General features: G+C 49.2%; 1 protein-coding gene across 4 annotated transcripts in view; it reads right to left on the bottom strand.

The window, feature by feature from the left end:
• The window catches only part of Arhgef7 (Rho guanine nucleotide exchange factor 7), a 101,707-nt gene extending 98,166 nt beyond the window's left edge, over nucleotides 1-3,541 (bottom strand). For all 4 annotated transcript variants that reach the window (XM_051181993.1, XM_051181995.1, XM_051181996.1 and 1 more), the window contains exon 1: nucleotides 3,158-3,541. In XM_051181993.1, coding sequence (XP_051037950.1) covers nucleotides 3,158-3,526 — 369 coding nt within the window. In that variant the 5' untranslated portion in view covers nucleotides 3,527-3,541. The remainder of the gene's footprint in view (nucleotides 1-3,157) is intronic.
• Between the last annotated feature and the right edge of the window lie 22,308 nt (nucleotides 3,542-25,849).

Below are 25,849 nucleotides of genomic sequence, written 5' to 3'. Positions count from 1 at the left end.
GTGCGGAGAGAGAGGATTTTGAAGGACTTGTTTTAAATAGTAAAAAGTATAATTAAAAAAAGAAATGTCAGAAGTCAGCTCCCATGATGTCAAGCTGGTAATAAAGTTCTTAGTAAGCTGATTTAGCTCAACTGCTGTAGGTTGAACAGTGTTCCACAAAATTCACACTTGGGGGGTCCCAGCCTCCAGTTCCACAGAATGTGGCTTTACCCGGTGATGAGGTCACTTTGGATGTGGTTGGGGATGCCTATAGTGGATTTGGACAGAATGGAAGCCACCATGAGAATGTCATATAAGCTGTGTTTTCACAAACTTAGGGGTCTCTGGCTGTGTGAGAAGGCCTGAACAAGTACCCTATCTCATACCTTCATGTGAACTTCTGGTCTCCAGACCATGAGAAAAATGTGTATCCCAGGAGGGACTTTTGATTCAGTTATACCCCCAATCCCTAGCAGCCCCAGATTTCCCATAGAGAATGCCATGTGAACTGCACGCAGCTTCCCTTTCCCATTCTGGGACACACAGAGGAACAAAGTTCCGGAAGGTTTTTGTGGTAATTAACAACTCTGTACCCTGCATTCACAAATAAATTTAAAACAGCATTTTAGCCCAGGTTATTCTTGGCATTTATCTGTACTCTAAATTTCCTTGCCTCCTTTAACAAAATAACCTGGAAATGTCTGAAGGAGGAACTTCTAGGGTGATGCTCCAAGGCTCAGGAACATAATGGTTATGCAAGGTTTCAGATCAGAAGAGGGAGGGGACAGGATGAGGGCCCAGCTCAGGGCCTGGCTCTCCCTAGGATAATCAAAGGGCAAGACCTTCATAAGGAAGGCTGGGAAAACTTGCAAATCTCGGCTCCCTTCTTTCCTGCAGCAGAAAGCCTATGGCCAGCAGCAGAGAGAAGCACCTCTCATGACCAGTCCAGAGCTCCCTCTCCTCACCTCCAAAGAGCTCCAGGAGGGGACCCCAACCCATCATTTTCTTTGCCTGAGCTGGAGCCCAAGGAATGTCCCTTCCCCTCTAGCCAACCCCATTCTGAAATAGAACAGGACGTGTTCTTAATAAAAGACACATGGGAAGCCTTCGCTCTGCACTCTTTCCCAGAAGGGAAGTCCCACACTGCTCACAATTCACCAGTGTCAGCACATCTACGTGGCAAAGGGTCCAGCTTAGACCCTTTCCATGCCACACAAATGTTCAGCTCCATTCCCAAGCATTTCCTCTCTAAGGAGAAACAGCCTCACTCCACACATGTGCTTTGAGACAAATGTGATTACATGCAGGCATTGCCGAGTGCTGATGGCTTCATGGCAAATGCATACTCATGGAACCCAGGGTTTCAGACAGTGGCTAATGCTCTACTCCCCACACCTACCTCTGACCCAAAGAGCCAGGGACTATCTGTATGGTGTCATCAGCCTTCACAGTCAGGGCTGAGAGAGACAAAACAACACCAACCCAAGACATTTCCACTTGACTGTAGTTTCAGAATGTTTAGGGCCAATCTGGTTGCCAGAGGCTAAACATTTCATTCATTCCTGTCTTTGTTGGCCCAGAGATGAAAGGGCCGCTCCAGTTTCCTAAGAAGATCTTTCTAGAAGTTGAAACAGAATATGATTATTGAAGTTTGCCTAACCATATTAATGCAGCCAACATGTAACATAGTGTGAGTGTGTGTGTGTGTGTGTGTGTGTGTGTGTGTGTGTGTGTGTGTGTGTTGATAGGGACGTGTTCCTCTTGACACAGCACAGGAATCTTTTTGAGGCTTACCCTCAGAAATGGGACAGGGTTTTCTTTAAGGCCTACTTTGGAAAACTTAGCAGTCTCATCGGGACATCTGTCTTTTATATTCCCCGGCACCGACATCCAGATGACAATCAGACCCTGCTCTTCAGACTGTCCCATCTTAAATAGTAACTTTATTGATCTGCCTCATTTATAAGCATTATTTTCACGTCAGGGAGGCAGTTGCGTGTTCTAAAATGCATGTTATTTTTCATAAATAATGTTCAGAAAAATACATAAAAACCTATGGTATACCTGCAGAGTTTATGTTAAATGTTTTCCAATTAACATTGTAACATGCCAATTTATAAATAAAATTAGTATGTTTGCTTTTTCAGATCACTTAATCCACATTTTGTTAGTAACAAATTGTCCTGCCTGGGGCTTGTGTGTGTATGTGTACTCCAATAAGAAGTGCTATTCCCTCCTAATTATGGGGCGGTTTGATTTCTGTACTTAACACTTTTTAAGTAACCACGGCCTTAAAATTTTTGTAAAATGTGTTTTGACCAAAATCTTGAACACAGACTTTAGTATTTTTTAATATATAAGAGTTGACTGTTCTTAGAAGTGAAGTCAACCCCTGACACTGCTCTGTGAGCTTGCATATGAAAACAAACTTTGGTCACCCCCAGCTACGGTCAAGGTTCACACTGCAGCGCCGCCGCTGGGAGCCACCAGCCAGCAGCAGCAAGCAGACTGTTCCAAATCCAGCATGCAGTGAAGATGAAAATTCGGAACCAGCTCCCTAAAAGTCGGGGCTTCCACACCGTGTGTGTGCAGTTCTGCAAGCTTGGATGAGTGCGGAGTCTCTTGGTAGGGAAAGCAGTAAGTCATTTCACAGTTCTGTCCTCCCTCAGCTTTGATGGAGGCATCCTTCAAACATGCCCAGCCACCGGTCCATTCAACGCCAAGGGTGAGACTGCAAAGCCAGCGATGAAAACCGTTCAGACAAAGCCATCGCAGAACGCTGCGCGGCGCAGAGACGAGGTTCTCTGATCCGCCACGGCTAGGGGCGAAGCCGACCTCCTTAACTTCACGTTAGGGTGGAGCAGAACCCCACCGGCGCCCGCACAGCCAACTCTCCTTCCCGTGACCCCGACCCCGCCCCGCGCGTCGATGCGGCCCCCTCCGCTGCCCCTGTCTTCAGGGCGGGTCCCCTTCCCGGCGCCCCGCACACAATGGCGCCCCGAACTCCCGCCGCCGGTCCCCGCGCCCGGCGCGCTGCCGGGTCCGCGCACAAAGGAGGGCGCGCGGGCCCCGAGCCGGCGCGCGCCAGGTGCTCCCGCGCGCCCTGCCGCCCGCCGCCCGCCGCCCGCCTCCCGCCCGGGCCAGGGACCCACCCGGAGACCGCGCCAGGGCCACTTACTTTCTCGATGGTCCCGGGCAGCAGACGCTCGAGCAGCCGACACAGGACTACCCCGTCCTTGAGTGACGCCTGCAAGAAGACCTCGGGATCCGAAATGGTTTTCTTGGGCGACTCCAGCACGCCCAGGGTGATGAGCCACGTAACGGTCTGCTCGGCAGAATTCATCGCTGCGGCGACTCGGGCTGCGCGCACGGAGGGGGCGCCGCGCGCGATCACCTCGGAGCGGCCCGGGCCGCGGCCACCCGCGCCCCCGCCGCCTCCGCGCCCATGGGCGGCCGCGCGCCGGCGATTGGCCCGGCCGGCCCAGCAGGTCCCGCTAGGCTCCGCGGGCTCGCGCGCGCCCTGGCCCGCTGTCAAGTGCCTTTTCATTAGCAGCAGAGAAACCTGCGGGCGCCCGGCACCGCCCCCGCCGCCGCCCCCCGGCCGCGGCCGCCGTCGCCCGATGACATCACCGGAGAAGAAAGACGCGGCGGCCGCCCGCGCGCGCCCCGCGCCGGCCCCGGCGCACGACAGCTGGCGCGCCCCCCGCTCACCTGCGCCGCCCGCGCGCCCCGGGGCTGCGCGCCTTTGTGGGTAGGGCGGCGCGCGATTAGTAAGCGCTTCCCAGAATGCTCTCTTGAGCCTGCCGGCCGCCTGCGGGGCGCGGGCGTCTCTCCGCCACCTCGCCAGCCGGCGGTGACGGCACGCACATGCTCGTTAAATCTGAGACCAGATGGGTCTCTGTCGGGCAGGAGCGAGCGTCGGGGACGCGGGCTCGATGCGGAGCGGCTGGCTGCAAAGCCACCGGCGGGGAATGGGGACTTGGGGGAGGAGGGGCGCGGGCGACCTCAGCCAGAACCTTGCGTGACTCCGCATGAGATTGAGGGTGACGTGTCTAGCGGTCAAGAGCACAGCATGGCCTTGGTGGGTCTGCGCGAAAAAGGGGATTGGAGCTAGCCGGAGAGCATGCTGGCCACTCTCAGGCCCGGACCTTGGCATCCTCTTCCAGCGCGAAGGACATGACAGGGGACTCGGCGGGGGGGGGGGGGGTTGCTCACCGTCAACCGACTTGGATTTCCACTTACTCCAGCCCCCTGGCCCTATGCTTTCCCTGCTGGTTGGCACTCCGCGACAGTGACAGTTTAAAATAGAGCTTGCAATGTCCCCGGAGACCTTCCCCTGGGCCAGGCACGCACATTCATCCTGTAACTGCTCTAGGCTAGAAGCCTTGCGACGCTGTCAGAAAACGATTATGGGTTCTACCCTCTCCCCTGCATTCTCCCAGGGGCTTCCATCACAACCATCGATTGCATTTAATAGCATCTTCCGGCTAAGTGGTTACATTTCTGTTCCAGACACAAACAAAGCATTAGAATAGTGTGAAGTCTGTTGAGGGCGAGCGCCTCTGTGACGGCTGCTACCTTTGAAAGAGCGCTAACCAGACAGGTCTGCAATTCAGGTGTCTTTATCACAGACAGACCCAAACCTCACTTTCTGTCCATTTTCCTGGTAGCCTCAGTTACCCTGCCCCAGGAGCAGCCCAACCAGTTTCCCATCCTGCTGCCCTGTGCCTGTCCAGAAGGGGGCAATGCATTTGACCACCCACACCTAAGAGTCTACCAACCACGCTACTCCAGCCAGAAGTAATTGGTTTCCTCCATGCTGAACTTGGGAACTAATAGAGAACACATTCGTTATGAATTTTAAACCCTGTTAGGCTAGTTACTATTAGTAGTACAAAAGAGAGTTACATAGATTGACTGTTGAGGGGCCCTAAGAAACCCACTCGGGCCTGGGCAGACCTAGGAGACTGTGGAAGTTGGGAGTCAGTGGTCAAAATGGAGACTCACAGACCACTGACTATGCCCTTTCATTATTGCAAAAGCCTCTAAGGTGCTAGACGCCCACCTCACAGGCTGCATTCTTTCTAACTTGAGTACATGTTAACTTCATATAACTATTTGGAGAAGAACCCTAGAAAGCGGCATTGCTCACAACTGAGTGTTTTCTGGTGTTTCAGTGAGCAGCACTTCTGGCATTCAAAGCCAGCACTTGGTCAAACTTCCGTGACATTTTATAAGTCCTTGCTATAAGAGTGAGGAGAGACGCTTTCCTCCGTGTGAGTGAGCATCCAGGACCCCACCTCAGATACATCCCACTGGAGGACTGGACAGAGAGCTTCCCACAAACCCTCAGAAGGGTATGGTGCCTGAGGCCTCCTGGGATGTTTCTAGCTGTACAGGCTCTGGTGTGACAATTGGGTGGATCCCTCAGAAACCCAACCCTCTGTGAGCAGGGGCCATCAACCACCCTACTGGATTCTGGAATTCTCTGGAAATGGACAGTCTCTGTTGTTTGTCAGCTGAACGTCTCGAAGAACCTCTGTGAGGACCTTGTGTTATGGCTGCAACAGAGAAATCAAGGTGGGGACTCCCCCACTCCTTGCTGTTGCCCACCAGTTTCAGCACCAGGAGCATAGGAGAGGGCCATTCTGGGTTTGTGGAACCTGAAAGACACACCAATGTTCCTGTTGCACCTCCCTCTTGCTCATGTCTTTTCATGCCTGCTCCAGGATGCTCACATTTATGGACATCTGCTCGTTGACATCACAGCTTTTGTTCCTCGCTTACCTTTTAAAAAGTATTCTGTACCTGAACATGAACCTGTACTCATAGTGCTTGGGAAGGAGAGGCAAGAAGAAATCTTATCTCCGCTCCTGGTCAGAGGGCAAATTTTCTGGCTGGCCAGCAGATAAAAACTATGTCTTTCTGTGGGACAAACTTTGAGCAGGTTTGTGTATCCTGTTAGGACTGTTTGTACTAACAGGGACCCTCGTCTGCAGTGCAAGCCCACCATGTGCAACACCTACCTGCCCTACTCCAGCTCTGAAAACTCAGGAGGAAGAGGCAAGATGCAAACCTGAAGCTCCTGCCATGTACAGACAATGAGTGTAAGGTGCTTTGTCCAAAGCCCAGGAGTCACATTGCCCCTACCAGCAGCTAGAATGTTGGGTAAATGCCCAGAATGACAGAGAGACTGGACTCTCCCGGAAGCTCCTCATGGTGCCTTACTTGTTCCAAGAACAACACTCTGTCCCTTTCCCCTCCCATCCTGCTTCCACTCCCTCTAGAGAGAACCCTCACTGTGTCCCACGAGTTCAGCAAGAGAATGCGTCCTTTCTTACTGCATCCCAGGGGATTTATAATTTCCCTCGGAGTCTCTCCTTAGCCACAGTGCTAGACAAGAATGTGTTTCTTAATAGCCAAGAACTTGAGGCTGCTGGCCACCGACATGACCCAGCAACTGAACCAGTGAATACCACTTTCCAAAACTGGTCCATGAACATGAGTGCATGCTCACTGTTTGAGAGAATGTATGTTATATAAGCTTTTGTGCCTAAAGAAGAAAAGATCTCACTCACAATATGTATCAAGAATAGTTTCCACGTGCCACACATCCAGGACATCAGACCATAACTACCCACAAAACCAGAGCACATTTTCAAGTCAAGCCTCTAAAGGTGGGCAGCTAGTAGATGAATCAAATGTATCGTGTCTCCCTCCAGACTTTGACAGACATCATGTGTAAGGGGGGAGTAGAGATAGAGGTAGGTAGGTGTGTACAGTGCATGGTGTGTATGTGAGGGCTGTGGTAGGGTGTATGTAGTATGGGGGTTATGTGCACCTATGGTATGGTGAGTATATGTATGGTGTGTGTGTGTAGTATCAGCGCATGGTGTGTGCTCTTGGATGTGCATATGTATGATGCGATGTGTGTGTAGGCTGGGAGTATGTATTCTATGGATATACTCATGTAGCCAACACCACAATGTGGCTTTAGCCCTGATCCAAACCACACAGGCTTCTTGGACATCAGCCCTAAAGTCATGTTCTACCTACTGAGTTTCTAAGTCCTTTCTGCCTTTTAAAAATCTCTTCCCTATCAGTTCTCAGTGACTTATTTGTAAATCAAGTTCTCTGTAAGTTCCAAATTGCTTTAGAGATGGATGTATATTTGGCATGCAGTTTTTCTGTCTTTTTCATTTGCTACACTGTAAGTTTGTTCACAATGCTCACTTCTATTGTTATTTTCCACCTTAACTTCTGCAAATCTGTTACTTCGTTCTCATTCTGTACTCACCTGACAACTCCTGGACCAAATAGTGTTCAACCCTTTTCATCATGGTGTTAGACTGAATTAGCAAATTACTGAGGCTTTTTCATTATGCCAAATGATATATTATTGTTTATGTTGTTTGTTTTATTTTGAGACAGGGTCTCACTATGTATCACTGGCTCACTATGTAGACCAGGCTGGCCTTGAACTCACAGAGATCTGCCTGCCTCTGCCTCCCAAGTGCTGGGATTAAAGATATGTGCCACCATGCCTGGACAACTTTTAAAGATTTATTATTGTTGTCATTATTATGTCTGTGCACATAAGTACAGAGCCCACAGAGTCCAGAGAAGGGTATCAGGACCCTGGAGCTAACATCGGTGCAGGGAACCAAACCTTGGTCCTCTACAAGAAGAGAAATCTCTCCGGCCAAGTTAATGAGTACTTCTAGCCTTTTTTCCTAGGTGGCAATAACTTTAGTTATGTGTGAGAACTTTCCTTTCTTAAACATCTTTGTTTGACTTGGATTCGACTTAAATGACCTACGGTCCATCGTTGTGACACACCCTTGAAAGAGGATATATCCAGTGAGCCATGAGCTTGGAAAATTGAAACCTGATTTTTAAAAAATCACAACTTAAGGAGGATCCAACATCCTCCCCCACCCCCCAAAAATGGCTCCCTAGGATTGTCCAAGGACTAAATTGAATTTCAAGTCTTCCCAGACAGTGTTAGCAAATGTATGTGTAGTATGAGTCCTGCCCTCCCTCCACCATCACAGAACCATCCAAGGTAGATGGAGCCCAGCTCTTGGGGGGAGGGAGGGAGGGAGGGAGAGGGAACTGGGATCGACATGTAAAATAAAAAAAAAAAAAAAAAAAAACAAACAAACAAAAAAAAACGCTTTGACTCCAAAATTTAAGTTGAAGAACAAGTTACTGGGGAAAAGTATTTCTATTTTTGTTTCCACAGAAAAATGAAAAGATGTGGATTCCTTCCAGACTAATGTGGTTTGATCACGCCAGACCGCCTGAAACAGAGTACAAGCTGATCCTACATTCCAAACAGCTGGACAAAACAGCCCTACAGACTACAGCTAGGATATCTGAATCTTCTTCGAATCCCCCAAGATAGCGCCCCTTACCAGCAGGAAGTAGTTTGGAAAGAACGACGCCCAAATTCCCAAATATTGTGTATAAATGTTTGTTTTCATTTAATTGGACTTTGTTATATAAAATTAAATAAAAAAATACTCTATATGCATAAAAAAAAAAAAAAGATGGAGCCCAGCTCAGGAGATGGTGGGTTCAAAGTAGAGACAAGCTACATCCTCAGAGTCTGCTATTATAAGACCTGGTACAGATAGCCAGACAGCCTCTCCAGAAGGCCAAGTGCCCTCCAGGTCCTCCAGCCTAGGTAAGGTGCTGATAAGTCCACCAGAGAGAAAACGCCCCCCACCCACACCCCACCCCATTCCTCTGTCCCATCAAAGCTTCAGGATTTACAAGAATTTTGTTGCTTCCATGGGTGATGGTAGTGGACAGGCTTCATCAGTGATGTCTGCAAATGCAGAACCCCAGCCCCAAACCTGGCCAGGGCAGTGAGGCTAAAGCCCTGGGACAACACCAGCAGCTCCCCTGTTGTTTCCAAGGGGCTCAGTGTCTGCTATGGGACTACAGTCCTGTTAACACAGTGCTGCTTCGGGACCCACATTCTAAAACAAGGTTTGAGGGTGCTGCAACACATGAGGCTCTGCCAGCCTCACCTGTACTGGCCTCCAGGCCAGACAGGGACCCCTGAGAGCCAAGACAGCCGTGAGGGGCATGCGGGACAAACCCCAAGATCTGTGTCTCAGTGGGGTACAGGCACCTTGGTCATAGGATGCCCACAGGAGACCATGGTGGGTCAAGAATTGACCCAAAGCTGTGATTTCTAGTAGAGTGGTACTCGGGGCAAAATCGGATCAAGGGGCTGGATGGAGGTCTCAGAACCACACCCACGAATGACCCCTTGGTTACCACAGAGACGCATCCAAGGTCAGCGAGGAAAGGAAGTCCCAGCTGCTCAGAACGCGGGTGACCAACAGTGACATTCTATATGCAATCAAGCCCCAATTCATTCCTTATACAAAAGTCAGAATTCCTGATGGGTGTGGAGCACACCAGGGACAGGCAGATCTGAAACTCAATGAGTGAATTCGGACTGACTACAGAATTTAAAAAAAAAAAAAAAAAAAAAAAAAAAAAGAAGACATTTGGGAAGAAAGAGGGGGGGAAAAAGACGTTTGGGAGGCCGGGTGGTGGTGGCACACGCCTTTAATCCCAGTACTTGGGAGGCAGAGGCAGGCAGATCTCTGTGAATTTGAGGCCAGCTTAGTCAGAGCAAGTTCCAGAACAGCCAGGGTTATCACACACACACACACACACACACACACACACACACACACACAAAAGCCAACCCTGTCTTGAGGGGTCGGGGGTGGGGAGGGCAGACTGAACAAGCCATGAGGAGCAAGCCAGTAGACAGCGGCAGTCTTCCATGGCCTCTGCTTCAGCTCCTGCCCTGGTTTCCTTAGAAGGTGGATTGTGTGATGAAACTATAGGCTAAAATAAAACCTGTCTGTTCCCAAATTGTTTTTGGTTGAAGTGTTTTTATCACAGCAATAGAAACACAAAGACATTTGTATACAACACCAGAGGCTGCATAAATCCCAATGAAAATACAAGGGTCAAAACCTCAGCACACACAACGTAGCCTAAAGTTGTGGCAGTAAAGAGGAGGGATATGTGGGAAGCAAGAGAGCAACAGCAGATGCTAGCTAACATTGGAGTGGGGTCACCCCTAGGTGTGTTACCACTTGCCTCTTATTCCCTGGCTTTCCTTTGCATTGTAATTGTTATGGCTAAAACGTAGGCCAAATACACTCCTGTACTTTGTTACTTAATAAAATAAAAAGAAGGAATAGGAAATGATGGGCCAGGACAGCTGTGTGTGACTCTGAGCAAATTGCTCAATAGAAAACAGACAGACATTGCTCTCTATCAGATCTACTGAGCCAAAATGATTGGGGGCCACAGTTCACACTGCAGACACTCCTAGTCTCAGGCTGCTCTCGGCCCAGCTGCAGTGACTGTACTTGCCTGTCCCTTAGGGGCTAACCCAACAGAAACCCATGCTTAGTAGTGAGCATACCAGATCCATGCTACCTGCTTTGTCTGCGTCATCAGAAGAATATTCTGAGTCCAGATGGCCTAGCTGGGGTGCCACTGACAAGGATGAAACAAAGATCAAGCCTGCTGTGGCCCTTGGAACTGACTTCGGAAACAATTTGGGACTAGACTCTCCTATGAAATCAGCAAGGGCACAGGAAGAGGATTCTGTGTTCTTTCCTCTCCATCCATCCTAGTGTTCTGATCAGCCTCCACTAGGCACACTTGCATGTAGACACACACACACACACACACACACACACACACACACACACAGAGAGAGAGAGAGAGAGAGAGAGAGAGAGGGAGAGAGAGAGAGAGAGAGAGAGAGAGAGAAAGGGTGTGCTTCTCTTAAGAATGGCCTTTGCCAAGCCAGGTGTAGTGGTACAAGACTAATATCAGCACTTGGGAGGCAGAGGCATGTGGATCTCTGTGAATTTGAGGCCAGCCTGGTCTACAGAGTGAGTTCCAGGACAGCCAAGGCTACACAGAGAAACCCTGTTTCAAAAAACAGAAGACAAAGAATTGCCTTGCCAACAGGCCTCAGAGAACGTGCCTGATGTCCTAAAGCCTTGACTGACACTAAGTTTCTGAGACTTCTAGTCACTGAGTGGTGGAGTCAGCCATCTCTGCCACCTTGACCTAGTAAGAGCAGGGGAAATTGTGATCTGTAAGTAGCCAAGCTTGATAACACATTTGAACCCTTGGTTTGAAAGATCCTGTGGATTTTTTTATGGCTTTTGAGAGAGACTTGGATTTTAAAAAATAACACTTGACCCCGGAATGAAAGTTCTGGTGAAAGGCTTTGAGTCAGGAGGCTGGTGATGGAGCCTGATTGGGAACTGTTTCCTGGTGACTCAAGGACCAGAGCAAAGGGGCAGATCCCTGCCTTAAGCGCACAGGTTGCTGGGCCAGATGTAAAGTGGAAAAGTCCGTATAACCAGAAAGATTCGGCTTTTCTCCAGGCCACACTAAGGACTGGGGGAGAATTTAGAGGCATGTGACAAGGGTTATCTGAAGCGAAGGGCCTCAGGTACAGAGCTTGGAGGAGAGTTGAGTGTCCTATTTCCTGTTGTTCTGTCCTAGCAAGTGCTGGCTATGACAGCCCCAGGCTCCAGACAGGTAGGTCACACCATGGATGTGACTCCTAGCCTGTCTGTTAGTTGGATCTCTCCTTCCAGCCCATGGAGTTTGGTGTAGGGTTTCAACCAGAAAGCAGAAGTCTAGTAAGCTATGCTTACTTGAAATACACTAAGTAAAACCTTACAAGAGACACAATGGTATCTGGGTAGAACACTAAGTCCATATTTAAAAAGTTAAGTACCGGGCAGGGGAGATGGCTTGGTCAGAAAAGTGGTGGCCAGAGTTCAATCCAGCAGAAAAGGCTGGGTTTGGTGGTGCATATTTGTAATCTCAGCACAAGGGAGGCAGGCAGATCCTTGGGCTCTTGGCCCATCAGTCTAGCCTACTTAATGAGTTCCAAACCAGTGAGAGACCTTACCTCACAAACCAAGGTGGATGGTGACCTGTGAACAACATCCAAGGCTGACCTAGTTCTTCTATATGTACATGTATGCACACACACATGCAGCTACACACATGTGTGCACACATACACACACACATACACACACGTACACACAGAAAGTTCCATTTTTATTCAGATGCACAAGATAAAAATCAATTGCTCCAGCATCCACCCCAAAACCCTACTGCATGAATTTGTATGGTATTAGTTAACAGTCAATTTATTCATGGTCTGCGTATCTCTTTCAAACTCCAGGTAATGGAATTTCACAGACAATGAAGTAAGTGGGAGGCAGAGCCTCTGAGAGTGAGCAGGTCACTAGTGCTCCCCTTATATGACTTTGTGTCAGTGCACTCTGACACTCTTCCTGCTAGGGTGGGGTGCTTTGCCCTGTGAGCATCGAATGGGATGTCCCACCCTGTGAGGATGGGATGGGGTGCTCTGCCCTGTGAGGATGGGATGGGATGCTCTTCCCTGTGAGGATGGGATGGGGTGCTCCGCCCTATGAGGATGGGGTGGGGTGCTCTGCCCTGTGAGGATGGAATGGGATGCTCTGCCCTGTGAGGATGGGATAGGATGCTCTACCTTATGAGGATGGGATGGGGTGCTCAACCCTGTGAGGACGGAATGCAGTGCTCCACCCTGTGAGGATGGGATGGGGTGCTCCTCCCTGTGAGGATGGGATGGGGTACTCCTCCCTGTGAGGATGGGATGGGGTACTCCTCCCTGTCAGGATGGGATGGGGTGCTCTGCCCTGTCAGGATGGGATGGGGTGCTCTGCCCCGTGAGGACACAGTACTCCAAGACCATCTTGAGCAGGGCTGAGCCTTCATTGGACAGTGGGCCTGCTTGATCTCAGCCTTCCAGCCTCCAGAGTTGTGGGTAATAACTGTCTGTTCTTTATTGATTATGCATCTGTCCTATTTTGCCATAGTGCCACAAATAGACTAGGGCAAAGTAGATGCTTAATTTTAGAACAGATGGTAGACTGTCTGTCTAGCATTCACAAAGCCCTGGGTCCCATCCCTATCACTGAATAGAGCACATGTGGTGGCACATGCCTGTAATCACAGCACTGTGGAGGTACACACAAAGAAATCCAAAGTCCAGGATCATCCTCAAGCAAGTCGACTTTTAAAGATCAGAGAAAACACTGGATAACTATGGAGACATTTAATTAATAATAAAAAACCTCTAATACCTGTTTATAAAATTATGTTGGAAAACACTCAACTCCATAAAATGCATATCATTTCCTAAAAATAGTTCTTGCTAATAAACATAACCCCTTGATCAAGTGTTCTACAGCCCCTTGTCAGTCAAGTTAAGAGAGAAGCTGTGGCCCTCCTCAGCTCAGCAGATGGAGAAGAGAAACCTGATGGAAAACAACAACAGTCACAGGACACCACAAGGGGCAGAGCAGGGTGTCTGTGGGTGCTTCCTGCAGTCATAGCTAAATGGATTACACTTGTGATTTGCATGAAATGATGACCTCTGTAAGAGCAGCTTAGGACAAAACAGTGAGACACAGAGTGGTACGTGCATTTCGATATTTATATAAGATTATTCTTATATTATTCCATATTCTCTAGAAAATCTGTGCTGTACCATTAGCAAACCAACAAGGGAGTTCAAAACATTTTAAAGAACCTGCCTGTAATATGACTTTCTTGGACTACCAGCCCCCCAAATCATGACACAGAGACTTATTATTAATTATGAAACCTTAGCCTATAGCTTAGGCTTGTTCCTAACTAGCTTTTATAACTTAATTAACCCATTTATTTTCATCTACATTCTGTCCGTGGCTCATTACCTCATCTCTCCATACTGCTCAAGCTGTCTCCTCTGCATCTGGCTGGAGACAATGTCTTCTTCCCAGAATTCTCTCTGTCCCCAGAAGTCCCACCATTCAGCTTTTTATTACACCAATCATAGTGACACATCTTCACACAGTATAAAAGAATATTCTGCAATATCTGCCCAGGGATGGGATGGGCCCTCCCATCCCATCATCAATTAACAATTTAAAAAAATGCCACAGAGACATGCCCACAGGACAATCTGGTGAAGGCAACTCCTCAACTGAGATTTCCATCTTCCCAGGCACTTCTAAGATCAGCCAGCTCACATACTGAGCCAAGTGTGGTAGCTTGTGCCTGTAATCTCAGCACTTTCAGTATGGAAGCAGGAAAATGGGAGGTTCAAGGTCATCCTTAGCAAGTCTGAGGCCAAACTGCGCTGTCTGAGGCCCTGTCTCAGGCAAGCAATTTCCATAGTGCCTGTTGGTTCCACAAACTGGTTCTTCAAACCTAGTTGCACATATTTCAGAGTTCTAACTTAACTGTCTGTGTAGATGGATGGTAGGGTTCATATTTAGTCACTTAAGTCAGCTGAGCCTTGCTCAGTGGCTTAGTGAAGAGCTGGTTTATAAGAAGAAGTGTCTGGCAAGAATGAACATTCCAGAATTTTCAGATCATCAGGTACAGCACTCCAAGTATATCCATTAGAACAAACTTCGCCGTGTGTGTGTGTGTGTGTGTGTGTGTGTGTGTGTGTGTGTGTGTGAGAGAGAGAGAGAGAGAGAGAGAGAGAGAGAGAGAGAAAAGAGAGAGAGAGAGAGAGAGAGAGATCTGTATGTAGGGTGTCTTGATTTTCTGTAACTGACATCAATGGGCTGGGAACCCTTGCCATAAGGAGTGATAGGTAAAGTGTATAACTTGGGTATCCTGGCAGGTCATGTGTTTCTGGCTTCTTTTCTACACCTCACTTTGGGTATTGTATGTCACACGCTCCAGTCTGTTCTTCCACAGGGCCTCACTGGCATTAATCACTACAATCTTCATCTCTAGACACTTGATTCTGGTCATGTTTAATTATGCCATGCCTCCGCACGTCCATTCTGTCTTCTAGGTCCTTGAAAAGATGGAAGTCAGTTTGTTATTATGCCCTTGTCCATCAGTTCTATCAGGAGAGTCATTTATTTACTTATGCTTTTAAATTTTTAACACACACACACACACACACACACACATTGCCTTTATGCATGAGAGTGTGTGGGTGCCCAAAAACAACAGGAAAGGGCACCTGATCCCCAGGCACCAGAGTTACAGGTGGTTGGGAGCCTCCTAACGGGATGCTGAGGTCCTCTGGAAGAACAGCACAGTCTTCATTACTGAGCCATCTCTCCAGCAAGGACTTATTCACAGATCATTTTCCAGCTGTGGGTTTCCTTCTCTCTCTGGCTCACACTTCCCCTGCCTCTTCCACCTAGTAGCTTGTGTTTGGATCTCAGATGTCCAATGCTGGGTGTTTCTGAACAACTGTAATCACTTGTATCCTGTGTTCTTGTCTTGCAGTCACAATCACTTTAGTTCTGTTGGATGTTGCTTTCATCGTGGTCACACACACATTCGCTCCACCTTTGTTACCCTCCACGGGTAACCAAACCTGTGATGTTCCCATCTCACACAGCAGAGTCCCACCCTGACAGAACAGGAGCCTAGAGGTCACTCTGAGGATGAGCACACTCATGGCTGCTCCCTCCTGCACTGGAGTGGGAGAACATTTCCTCCCAAGCACAGGGTAGCTGCTGCATGTAGACTGCACTTCCCATGATACTGTGTGGTCATTGCCTGTGCTGTTTATCTCCCTGTTTCTCTAGAGCCTTGTTCCTTCCAAAAATTCTTGGGCATGAACTCTCAAATATTTCCCATGCCCTATCTCCTTTTTTTTTTTTTTTTTTTAAAGAGTTCCAATTCCACCAATGCTAACTTTGGTATTTTCCCATAGCACTTGCGTACTGTGGGATGGCTGGCTGGATCTAAGCCCCTGCCATTCCTCTGTCGGTCCTGCTGTGTTTGTGGCCCTGATTTTTCCCTGCCTCCTGGGGCTCTTTGGATGAACATTTTAGGGTATGTCCCACCCTCACCCCATCCATCTCTCTGGTGTGGGGAAGTGGGATGACCACAGGAACTGCTCCACAAACATCTGGATGGAAAGACTATGCTCGTGAGGACATCTGGGTCTTCCAACCTTCCTAAGGTATTCTGGCAGCCACTGGACGACTTTTACGTTCCAGGACCAACCAAAGGCCCCAGAAACACAAAAGAAACCCTTTACCGCTGTGGGAAAGGGTTAGTACGGCAACATCATGTGCCTAACAGGCCCACTGGCGGGTGAAGACCTGCACCACCTCTGCCACTGTGAAAAGGCGTCCAGGGGAAGCAGCTTAGGGGAGGGAGAGGATATTTGGGCTCATGGTTGGAGGGTCCAGTCCATTGTGGCAGGAGCACATGGGCAAATCAGGAAGTGGAGAAGGGCATGGTAGCAGTCAGCCTTGTTCTGTTCTGATTCTGTTGCTGTTTGGGCAACATCATGGCAAAACAAAACAAAACAAAAAAAAAAAAAAACACAAAACTTGGGGAGGATAGGTTTTATTTTGTCTTACACCTTATAGTCCCTCATAGAGGGAAGCCAAAGCAAGAACTCAAGGCAGGCGCTGGACACAGAACCTGCAGAGGAAGGCTGCTGCTGGGCTTGATCCCTGCTCCTAAATGAACTAGCCTTTTTATCCAGCCCAAGCTCCCCTGCCTGGGAATGGTACCACACACAGAGGACCTCCTACATCGATGACAGCCCCGTCATCAAGCTGCCTGAGGCAACCCCCTAGCTGAGGGTTCTTACTCCCAGGTATATAAGTTGACAACCAGCATTAGTTGGCTTTGTCCTTTTTCTTTTTTATTCTGTCCAGGACCCCAGGCCACAGATGCTTCTATCCACAGTCAGCCCAGGTTGTTATAACCCAGTCAGTTCTTTCCAGAAAAGTCCTCACAGACCCACCCAAAGGTATGACTGTTGTTTCTTGCTTGCTTTTTGAGACATGGTCTCTTTATATAGCCTTGGCTGTCTTGGAACTCACTATGTAGACCAGGCTGGCATCAACTCTCAGAGATGTCAGCCTCAACCTCCCAAGTGCTAGGATTAAAGGTGTGTGTGTCACTACCCCTGGCTAGGTATGATTTTTTTATTATTATTATATGTATGTTTGTGTGTGCGAGTGCATGTGTGTGCACATAAGTTGGGTAGCCGTGGAGGTCAGAGATGCCCTTTTGAACTGGAGTTATAGGAGGTTATCAGCCACCCAACATGGGTTCTGGGAATCAAACTCCAGTCCTCTGGTAGAGCAGTATATGCTGTTTATGGCTAAGCCATCTCTTTGGTTCAATCTTTTTTTTTTTTTTTCCTTATCAATTTGCGATCTTAGCATTTATAATTAATGAGCCTTGCTAATCAGCACCCAATGTTGGTCACCAGCAGCAAGTGCACGGTTGAGTCAATAACTGCTTGCTTTGACACACCTTTGCTTATGACATCTTTATACTGGCAGTGAAATGTAGCAGGAAAAGTGAAATTTGGGTGGAAGCTGCCATCTGATATGTGATACGGAGCTGCACTGGCTTCTTCCTTTTCAGGACATTTCTCTGCTTTGTTCTTAAGAAACAGAGTCACTCCAGCACCCACCCAGGCCCAGGGCAGAAGGGAAGCCTCGCTCTAGAATGGACAGCTGCTGCTCTGGGTGGCTGCTTCTGCGTGAATCCATGTTCTAGGCAAGCAGGCACACCCAGAGAGCACAGACCTTTTTCAGCAATGATGGGTTCAGGATTTCTGTGGGAGGAATTTGGATTCTCCCACTCCACATTTTGCTGAAAGTCCAGTGGTCAAGCTTGCTTGTTTCCCCAGCATCTAAATTTTGGGGTTTTCTGCTTTGGTAAGCATCCCAGCACAAACTCTTTGCAGCCCTTCCCACAGTGGGTAACCCTGTGACTGCCATAGAAGGAACAGCTTTTCTGAAATAACACACATGGTGGGTCCCTTTACATATGGTGGTTTTCTATGTCTGCCTGTGACATCTGAGTAGACACAGCACATCTGCAGGGTAGGCCACCAGACAGACCTCATCCCCACTGCCCAGGTCTCAGGGGCCAGCCTCCTCCCCAGGGCCTCCACCACATACACCGGTCTTTGCTCCTTGGCATTCATCCCCTGGGAGAGCTGCCTCACTTATTAACTAGCTGCCAAATGCTCTTCTCCCTGGATAGCCTGTGTCCCCCACCCCCTGCAAATAGTGTCTCTGTCCAAGCTGGCTCCAGATATTTACGCTGGCCTTTGGATCCATCCCCTCTATCTTAGCTCATTCTGGCAGCTCTCTCTAGAGACCAGAAACTCTGTAATTTATGAAGAAGCAAGTTTCCTTTCTTACAGTCCTGGAGGCTGGGTGTCCAAGGCCAAGGTGTGAATACATGCCTTGTGTATAGTGGTAAGGTCTCACAGCACGCCCAGAAGAGCAGAAGGCAAGGGCCTGAGAGGTTTGTGCTGAGAGTCATGGTAGAATGTAGTTTTTAACCAGCCAGCCAATCTACACAGATCATATTTTGCCAGGAGTATATGAAAAGGAAAAACAAAATAACTGGGCGGGGGGGGGGGGGAGACTGCTAGCTGGCTGGCTTAGAGAGTGGAGGAACTTGTCACTAAACCCGATGGCCTGAGTTCTGTCCTCAGGACCCACGTGGTAGAAGGAAAAAAAATCAACCTCTACAAATTGTCCCACACAGCGTGTAAATGTAATACTTAAAAATTAAAGAAAATAGTGAAAAATAGCATGAAGTGATGGATCGGCTTCTCTGTAGGTTTTTCAGAAGTGCAGAGAGATGGGGAGGGCGCTCAGGCTGAGGCGTGTCTCCCCAGTGCCCTGGGGATATGGGAAGTGATGGCAGCACAATGGTACCAAGGGCTGCACAGGTGAGGGCTGTACAGAGAAAGAGCGAGGGCTGCCAGGTAAACAGCAAGGGCTGCAGGTGGAGAGCTGTCTCATGCTCTCTGGGCCCCATCAGGCTCTAGCACCCTGCTGTGGATGCCCGCTGCAGAGTTGGCAGGCTCCACAGCGGTGAGCATCAGAGCCCTGTCCTCGAAGGTAGACCAGTCCCATCCTGTCCTGGAGCTTCCCAAGCCCAGGGTCACTCTTAATGACTGAGTCTCCTGTGGAGGGCAGGGCTGGCTTTCTCTCTGCTCTTTCAGGCGGGAGCACAACCTCCTGCTGTGCCCTTCAGCTCCTCCTATCTGTCTCTTTCCTCTGTTTCTTCACTCGGGAATCCCCTTTCACCCTGGGGCTGTTCCCAGGTCTCAGCACCCCTGGGTATCCCAGTTTCTAAAAACAGATTTTCTCTTAGGATGGCACTCAAGACACTGCCCTTCAAGTTACACAGAGCAGTAAAATGGGATTTCTGTCCACCGCTAACCATCTGCTGGAGGAACCAGTGTTACCAAAACCAGAAACTGGATTTAAGTGAGGTTTGTGAGGGCTGTGGGCCTGTCCCAAGGGTAAGACTGCACACTCCCCCATGGGCCCACCAACACGAGTTGAATGAAAGATGCTACTTAACGGAGGAAAGGGAGTCTTTGAAACATGGCAAACTGAAAATACACAGGTTTGAAGCTGGGCGGTGGTGGTGCATGCCTTTATTCCCAGCACTTGGGAGGCAGAGGCAGGCAGAGCTCTGTGAGTTGGAGGACAATCTGATCTACAGAGTGGAGGATAGCCAGGGCTGTTACACAGAGAAAGCCTGTCTTGAAAAACTTAAAGAAAGGAAGGAAGGAGGAAAGGAAGGAACGGAAGGAAGGAAGGGAAGGAAGGAAGGGAGGGAGGGAAGGAAGGAAGGAAGGGAAGGAAGGAAGGAAGGGAAGGAAGGAAGGGAGGGAGGGAAGGAAGGAAGGAGGAAAGGAAGGAAGGGAATGGAAGGAAGGAAGGGAAGGAAGGAAGGGAGGGAGGGAAGGAAGGAGGAAGGAAGGAAGGGAGGGAGGGAGGGAAGGAAGGAAGGAAGGGAAGGAAGGAAGGAAGGGAAGGAAGGAAGGGAGGGAGGGAAGGAAGGAAGGAGGAAGGGAAGGAAGGGAAGGGAAGGAAGGAAGGGAAGGGAGGGAGGGAGGAAGGAGGAAGGAAGGAAGGGAGGGAGGGAGGGAAGGAAGGAAGGGAGGGAGGAAGGGAAGGAAGGAAGGAAGAAGGAAGGAAGGGAAGGAGGAAGGAAGGGAGGAGGAAGGAAGGAAGGAAGGGAAGGAAGGAGGAAGGGAAGGAAGGAGGAAGGAAGGGAAAGAAGGAAGAGGGAAGGAAAAGAAAGAAGAAAATGCTGAGGCTTAGAGAGGGCACTGGGCACCCATGGTAAATCATTCCATCTCAGCGTCTATGGAGTGAGTGGAGGGTTGTCTATCTGTGGGGTCTTTGGAGTGAATGAGATAGACGCTGTTTGTGGGGAGCCAGCTGTATGAGCAGAGCTTACTGATCACATAAAGTAGGAAAGTAACTTCTCCCTTAGCATTCATTGCTATGCCCAACCATCTCTTTACATCCCCGAGTTGTGACCTAAAAATAGCAGAACCTGCAAGGACAAGGCTGGGCTCCAGAACAAGCCCCCTGTGTCCCTTAGGAATCATGCACGGTCGGTTGGTACAATAAAGATGGTCTCTGTGGTGATGGTCCGGGCAAAGGCTCAGATCTGCAAGCGGGGACTTCACAGAGATCTGAAACTCAAAGGCTGGCTGCATCATGCACCCAGGACCCTGAGGTGGCAGGAGCCAGGAGTGCAGCCCGGGGTCTGTACCAAGTGAGGAGACTGCTGCTTTGTTTTCTGAGGGCACACAGGTCCCTGAGGTTGATCCTCCCAGTACAGGGTTATGCATTTGCTACCCAGGAATCAGTTTCCCATAACTTCTACTGAGTCATCCCAACACTGGGAAATGCAAGGCATCGTTTCAGAGACATTTAAGGCAATGGGACCTTAGGCAAGTAGATGATGATGGGGCATTTGCCCTCAGAAGGGATGCCAGACACCAGTGACACTGCTGTGGCAGCTCACAGGCCAGCCTGGAAGGATTAACACTGGAGGTTTAGCCCTGCAGCCTGGTCCCAGTGGAGAATGGGACCAAGCTGTTTCTCCTTTTAGCCACCGGGGCCCCAATTAGTCTAGACCAGCCCCATGAGTACAGTTACATCAGGCCCATGGGGTGATGCCATTCCTAGAAGGTCAGCTACTTTGGTGGGTGGGGACAGTGAGCTGGTGCTGCTACCTCTGCCCTGCTCTCAGACCCTCTGCTCCCCTGCTCAGGGCCAGCAGTGCCCAGGGCCAGCACGCCACAGTACTCCCAGGCTGCCCCTGGGACCAGCCACCAGACCCCAGCACACACAGATGTATTCCCTCACATCCTGAGTGCAGGCATTCCTAGCAACTGTGAACATGACTGGCAGGCCTGCACTGCACATTCCTACTCTGTGAAGTTCTTCCAAGACTACAGCATTCTCACAAGGCTTTCCATAAATAACGGACTCCCTCGCCTGTGTTCCCGGAATATGTAGACACTTAAGTGCCTGCTGGCTCACTGATTAAAGCAGTCATGGCTTCTCTCTGTAGTCACTAAGGGCAAAGGGCCTGGAGACAGCGTGACCATCCAAAAATATGTGTCCCAAAAGGCCAGGCGCATGATGTCCCTAGTTACTCCCTTGAGTATTCTTAGTGTGTCCCTATTGAAAAGACTTCCAATATCACAGAAGGACAGGGCCTCATTATACAGCTTTATCTGTCCTGGAACTCTCTGTAGACCAGGCTGGCCTGGAACTCAGAGATCCGCCTGCCTCTACCTCCTGAGTGCTGGGACTAAAGATATGAGCCTCTGGATGTGTCTGAAGATGTTTCCAGACAGTTGAGGGAAGACATCCCAGAATGTGGTGGCACCATCCCCCTGGGGTCCTTGCCTGAGGCAAGAGGAGGCTGGTGGAACAGATTCCATGCCTCTCGGCTTCTGTGTGCATGGTGACGCTGTTTCATATGCTCTCGCCACCATAGCCTCCAATATGATGGCACTAACCCATGTTAAAGCATCAAGCCAAAACACACCCCTGCTTTGGATGCCTTTGTCAAGCATTTTGTCACAGGAATGAAAAAAGCAACAGGCACAGCTTAATTTTTCCTCTTTGTTGTTCTTTTTAAGACAGGCTCTCCAGTCACTCAGGCTGATCACTAATTATGCAGCCAGGGATGGCCTTGAGCTTCTGACCCTCCTGCCTCCCCACATCTGGAGTCCTGGGATTACATTGCTGAAATGGGTTCGAAGTGGGGTTCGCACTTTGTATGTTAGACTGACACTCTACCAGTGAGCTGCATCCCAGCTGCTTGCTCTGTCTCTTTAACATACTCTTATATTCTATCTTCCTGCCACATGCCATGAACAGGGCAGTTGCCACAGAGCTTGGCTTCTCAGAATCCAGCCTGGATGCTTGGTTCTTACTTTGAGCACCACATCAGTTCCACTATGATGCATCCTGAGGACCACTGAGGTCCCCTAAAAGTGAGTTAGAAAACACAGGGCTGGTAGGAAGAGGGGGCAGGGCACAGAGGCTTCACCAGTAAACATGTTAGCCACTTAATGAATAAAACACACACATTCCATTTATTTTTATTATTTTTAAACTTCTTAGACAATACATTTCATCACTTCCTTCCCCTCCCCAAGTCCTCTCAGACCCTTCCCTGCCTCTGTACCCACCCAACTTAATGTTTTTCTCCTTCTCCTGACACCCACAAAAAACTCAAATCCAAAGACAGAAGAATGCCAAACCATAACAACAAACACACGGAGTGGCTTTGTGTCGGTTTTGTGCTGGCCGACTACTCCTGAGCATGGGGCCCTCCCTGAAGTGCGGCCAATACACCAGATGTCACTGCATTGGAGAAAATGGCTTTTCCTGTCTCAGTGGGTATCAACTGAAGAGAACTTCTTGGGTAAGGGCAGGGCTTTGTGCCCACCTGTCCTTTCCCAACAACACACATTTTAAATAGCTGAGAAAGACAGGAAAGACATGTGTGCATAAATACATAGAACTCCCACCAGAGGTGTGGGGAGATGGAGTAGATCTGTGATGAGTAGGGGCAAATATGATCAAAATACATTGTATGAAATTCTCAAAGAATTAACAAACTACTTCTTAAAGAGAAATACAATTTTTAGAGAAAGAAATTGGGGCTGGAGAGATAGCTCAGTGGTTAAGAGTACTTTGTTGCTCTAACTGAGGACTTGAGTTAGGTTCCCAGCACCCACGTAACAGGTCACAAAGACATGTAAACTCCAGTTCCAGGGGATCCGATGCCCTCTCCTGGACTCCAAGGCCCCCACCCTATGGGAAGTTGTGGGCATATATGACAAGATGGATCCAGGGTTGAGCTAAGGACATACATGCAGGCAAAACACCCATATGCATATACATTTTATTACTTAAAAACATACTTTCTTCCTCACCACAAAGAGGGCCTGGGGTGTCTGTGCATCAGGGTCACAGGGCCCAGCCTGGGCCCTGTGAGAGTGGAAGAGTCATCCCTGGAAATCAGAGCAGGGCTGTGTCAGGGAGAAAGCCAACATCTCCTCCAGAGTGAGACTCCTGCTGGGACACTGCCACCTACCGTGGGTATTGTTCATTAGGTATTAGGTGGCATGGAAGCCATCTTAGGAACTAGAGCCCCCACACTGTGGGAAGCTGTGGGCATACATGACAAGATGGAATCAGGATTGAGCTAAGGATCCCTGGGGACAGGGCCTTCCAGACTTGTCACCTACTGCAGGGGCAGTCAGAGTCCTTCCTGCACCCACCTTCCCCAAATGCCTTCAGCTCCCATGTTCTGGGAATGGTATGTCCAGACCTGCGGGGCGTTGTCTTCCACGGGCCCTGGGGGTTTCGGACACACAGAGGACCCACACGGCCTGGGACAGATGTGACTGGTCTGTAGCTTTTATACACCCACCTGGCTGCACGCCCTATACAGAGCTTCATGTTTTCTTGTTCCTGTACTCCAAGTACAGTCAATTTTATTTTTATTATTTTTAATATTTTTAAACTTTTTAGACAATATATTTTCATCATTTCTTTCCCCTCCTCAAGTCAAATCAAAACTGCCCATGACCAAACCATTTGTGATGGCTGCCAACTTGACAAGCTCCAACTAGTCTCACCTAGGAGGCAAACCTCTGTACTTGTCATGGAATGATGGTTTCTAGATTGGGTGAATGAGGGAAGACTGCCCTAAATGTGGGTGGTACTACACCATTGGCTTCAGCAGCCCTGATTAAATCAAACCCAGAAAGTGACCTGTGCATCCCTATTCTGTGCTCTGTACTACCCCTCTGGACACAACATAACCAGCTGCCATGAAGGACTAAACCCTGGGAGCTGGGGGTCCCTTCTCCAAGTTGCTTCTTCTTGGGCATTTGCCATGCCAACAATGAACGTAACACTCTGTTCCTTGTTCACCAGCCTTCTCCAAACAGAGGCTTCACCCTTGCTCGTCTCCCTTGGCCTGTAAGCTCTTGGGAGCAGTGGCACAGGGGACAGACATAGTCCTGCCTTTGCCTCTGAGGAATATACCCTAAGAAAGCATGAGGTGTGTGTGCATTCGAAGGAAGAGAAGCTGGGGGGCTGATGGGGAGGGCTCAACATGCGCCTCTCCCGTTGTCCAGGCACAGGTCTTTGGAGAGACCCACTTTGGGACAGGACAAAGGCAGCCTGATCTTTGGCCACTGCATAGCCAATGAGAGACCTCATTCTAGGGCTCTGAATGCCCTAAAGTGTTGAAGAGTTCTCAAAGCAGCAGGAAGCCCAGAGGGAGAAAGCCAGACATTACTAAAAGTGAGAGCTGTCTCTGCCCCAGGGACACAGTTCCCTTGAGAGTAGCTATATAATAACTGGGATCTGAGCCAGCTGGGGATGATAGTGAATGGGGCTCACACAGGGCTCCCCCTGTTCTACTGTCTGTTCATACAGAAATCCTCTTTCTTGCTAACATCAGCGTTTTCTCGGTTGGGTGGATTTCCTTCCTATCTCTGAGTGTAGGATGCAAGGTCCACCAGCAGAGGGTGCCCATGGCACAGCAGCTCTCCTAGTCTGTCTTCCAGTGGGTGCCTCTGAGACAACAGGTGTCCTAAAAAAGATAGTCCATCCAGCTCCAGGTGTCCCTTCATCCTCTCCTCACCCCAGCAGCCCCAATCCACACAGGCACACACGGCACATCTGTGCACAGATCCACATGTACTCAGTACTGTAATTCTGTCCTTCTGCCTCTACCCTGGGGTATGTGGAGCTGGGCAGCCCAGCTTCTGTCCAGCAGGCTGCCTGTCCCTTGTGCACTGCTCTCTGCATCTGTAGCCTCAGCACAGCAGACACAGCTGTGCCCAAAGTAAGGTGACTGCAGGAGAGCCTGATCAGGTTGGATTCCACATGTCCTGCAGAGTCCAAGGTGCCAGGTATATTGGGGCTGCTGATAGTTGGGCCGGCTCAGACTTGTGTGTGGTTCCAACCCATTGCCTTCTGCCCACACTGTAACAGGCTCTCAGACCCTAGCACAAGTGACACCATGTTAGAGGCACCTGACCTTAAAACCCCACAGGTTCCCAACATCTGCCAAAACAGGAACAAATACGTAATCCATCAAAGATCTAATCCATAGTTCTAGGAAAGGCCCAAATGTACCAACCTGGCGTTTTGGCTTTTTAGTTTTGCTCCTTTAAGACAGGCTGGAAACACATCCCTACCATGACATTCTAGATCCTCCAGGTTGAGGGACCTGAAGATACAAACTCACCATTGTGAGCAAGAGATGTCGAAAACAGATGGTAACATTGTCAGTTTACTGAGTAACAATAAATTCACAAGCCATGTTTTTTTTAATGTAGTGCCTGAGTTACAATCTGTTCCACTAATTGGGCGAAGGTCTAGAGACTGAAATAAAGACAAGAACGGGTCAGTCATGTAGCTGGAATGTTGAATGCT

This window comes from Phodopus roborovskii, unplaced genomic scaffold (assembly GCF_943737965.1).
Source record: "Phodopus roborovskii unplaced genomic scaffold, PHOROB, whole genome shotgun sequence".
NCBI lineage: Eukaryota > Metazoa > Chordata > Mammalia > Rodentia > Cricetidae > Phodopus > Phodopus roborovskii.
The sequence above is the reverse complement of the archived record's forward strand: the minus strand, read 5'-3'. Positions and strand labels throughout refer to the sequence as shown.